The sequence below is a fragment of the Photinus pyralis genome, unplaced genomic scaffold (assembly GCF_008802855.1).
Source record: "Photinus pyralis isolate 1611_PpyrPB1 unplaced genomic scaffold, Ppyr1.3 Ppyr1.4_LG7, whole genome shotgun sequence".
NCBI lineage: Eukaryota > Metazoa > Arthropoda > Insecta > Coleoptera > Lampyridae > Photinus > Photinus pyralis.
In genome coordinates, this window is record NW_022170738.1 from 10066466 (window position 1) to 10069239 (window position 2774).

The 2774-nt window shown below is 37.9% G+C and overlaps 1 protein-coding gene across 1 annotated transcript; it reads left to right on the forward strand.

Annotated features, from left to right (window-relative positions):
• On the forward strand, window positions 1-1207 carry LOC116176411. Its single transcript, XM_031494952.1, has 5 exons — window positions 1-158; window positions 207-349; window positions 496-736; window positions 784-925; window positions 979-1207. Exons 1-5 carry the CDS (start codon window positions 128-130, stop codon window positions 1133-1135), a joined length of 714 nt encoding a protein of 237 aa, XP_031350812.1. The 5' UTR covers window positions 1-127; the 3' UTR covers window positions 1136-1207.
• Window positions 1208-2774: the final 1567 nt, after the last annotated feature.

Below are 2774 nucleotides of genomic sequence, written 5' to 3' on the forward strand. Positions count from 1 at the left end.
CCGACTTCCAGTGGTCATTAACAATTTGCAAGAAATTGTTAATCCGCCTTAACTAACGCATTATTCAATTGACAATATCCCACTATAAAAAAGGATTTTGTTCCGTATCTTTGCGATTTGCGAAACGATGCGTCTTCTGGCGGTTTTATGTTTGTTGGGTGAGTACGTTCCAGAACGCTAACTTTCCGTTGAAACTGTGCTTTCAGGTGGGGCTTCGTGTAACGTCATCAGGACGGAGCAGAAGACCGCCAAAAGCGATGGCGATCTCGGCGTTAAGTTTATCTTCGAGGGTTGGCTGAAGGATAAGTGCAGGAAGGTCGGAGTGGTCGATCCTTATACCGGTTTCTTCGTGAGTACGCGCACCAAGTCGGCGCAAAAAGTGTGTAGACTCGAGTTTGAGGATTTGGGGTTTCTTGTACCTCAAAAAAGAGGACTATGTACTTTTTGGGCTCGTAAGAGTACCATATATTGCTCTGCAAGTCGCATCTTTTGTAGCAAGCCTTAGAAGGTGCCTTCACGTGTGTCGGACGTCATCTGCAGAGCAGCGAAACCGACTCGAGTTCCTCAGAGGAGCTGTGCGACTACCACAAAAATAACATACGTCACTGTTTCGATGACATACTCGCGAACATCAAAGAATGCTTAGATCCCGAGGAGAAATATTTGCCGGAATTTATATTTAACGCCATGGACGGCTTGTTAAAGTTAGCTTGCAGTGATGACTCGATAGAAGACGGTGAGTTGCGGGTTTCTAATTTTGAATAATCACGAGTGGTACTTTAGCATTGGAAAGGCCGAGCGCAACGAAGTGCATAGACGATGCTTTCAATGATACCAAGCTGTTAGACGCCTGTTTCGACAATGTGTCGCTTCAGTCATTCAATTTTGAAGACAATTTTGTTCTTAAAGAGGAGGAACTGTGCTAGTAAGCGCCTTTTTGTTGGTAGTACCGAGGGTGTTCATCATTTCTCTTTTTAGCTACCTTTTCACTTTTTATAATTGCTCTGATAACTATTTGCGAAAAAGGTGTTCTTATGACAGAGAGGTAAGAAAGGTTTTGAGAAAGGTATATCAGGCAGTTACATCGCCATGTGAAAATATAGGAAGGCAAAGGGAGAAACGCTCAATTGTATAACTATCATATTACATTTTTGTTTATTACTGTATATGTGTCGCTTATTGGTCATGAATTAAAGCTTAAACGTTTTGAAAAGGTGTTAATGGGGGGAGGGGGGGGGGGATGGAACGCCCTCCAGTAAACGATAGTTCCAGGGCCATTTCCAGAATATCGCCATAAGAGTGCTGAGGTTTTAACATAATTTTTCAGAAATAGTCGTAGATTTTCTCATTTGCTGGGGGGTATTCCCCTCCACCCCCCTCCCGCCCCGGTTGTATGTTCTCTGCGGTACGAAAAAGAGGATCTCATAATCCTTCTCCTACAACTATCATAAGATCTGAAGACTAACCATTTTGTGAAAGATGGTGTTACTGGTGGCCTTGGGGGGGGGGTGATTATTCCATACGACAATTACATTGCCATGTCTAGAATATAATAATACCACCATAAGTGCATCAATTTCGTTAGTAGGTAATAATAATAGTAATAATAATAAATAAATAAATAAATAAATAAGAGTGTGTGAATTTTTATTTTATTTATTTATTTTATTTATTTTTTTTAGGACCCTACATAACTTCACCAGACACAGACACTAATCGTTACTTGATTTTAATCCGTGCGATTAGTTAACCAGGCTAGACCTGAGTTCTCACAAGATACACCGACAACAATAATAATAATAATAATAATGATTTATTGTCCAACAGATGTTTGTACATCCAATTACAGAACAATTACAGAAGTTAAATATGGCATGATTGAAAAATAAACATAATATACTATAAATTGATTATCAAAAAAAAAATAAAGAGATATTTAAATGTAAGGAGACATATATATCTACGAAATGACAAACCAATTAAAGATTAATGAAATAGATTAATTACATCTGATAATGAGCAGATATTTAAATCACATTGTGTGCAGTATTGATTACAATTTTGTGACATCAAACACACTGGCGATTTTAACAGCAAGTTCGTTTTGGGTGTAGGATTAAGAAAAACTAACAGATAGCGACTAGTACGGGGCGGAACATGAAAGTTAAATAAGGACAGGACGTTTACTATTACGAATTATGAAACCCAATGTTTGTATAGCTGACGCAGAAATAGCTTGAATGTGGTATGAAAAATTTAACCGTTGATCAAACACGACTCCCAAATCTTTTGCAACGGTCACACGATTAAGAGGAACAGAGTCAATACAATAATCATACTGAATGACATTATGCTTTCTAGTATAAGACAATATTTTGCATTTACCAATGTTTAGATCCAATCTGTTATCAGTACACCAATCATGGATAATATTTAATTGTTCTTGCAAGTGAACACAGTCGCTCTCAGAGCCAATCTTCCGAAATATTTTTAAGTCATCCGCAAATAATAGGCACTTACAGGAGAGAACCTTGGTAATGTCGTTAATAAATAGAAGGAACAAGAGGGGTCCCAAGTTAGATCCTTGAGGCACCCCAGAGGATGCAATAAAGACTTCGGATTTAAAATTATTATAGCATACATACTGTAGACGATTAGATAAGTATGATGTAAAGAGCAGGCTAAGAGAGTCGCTGAATCCAAAATTTTTTATCTTTTTAATAATTAAGTTGTGATCGATAGTATCGAAATGGTATAACAATACCAAGGTATGA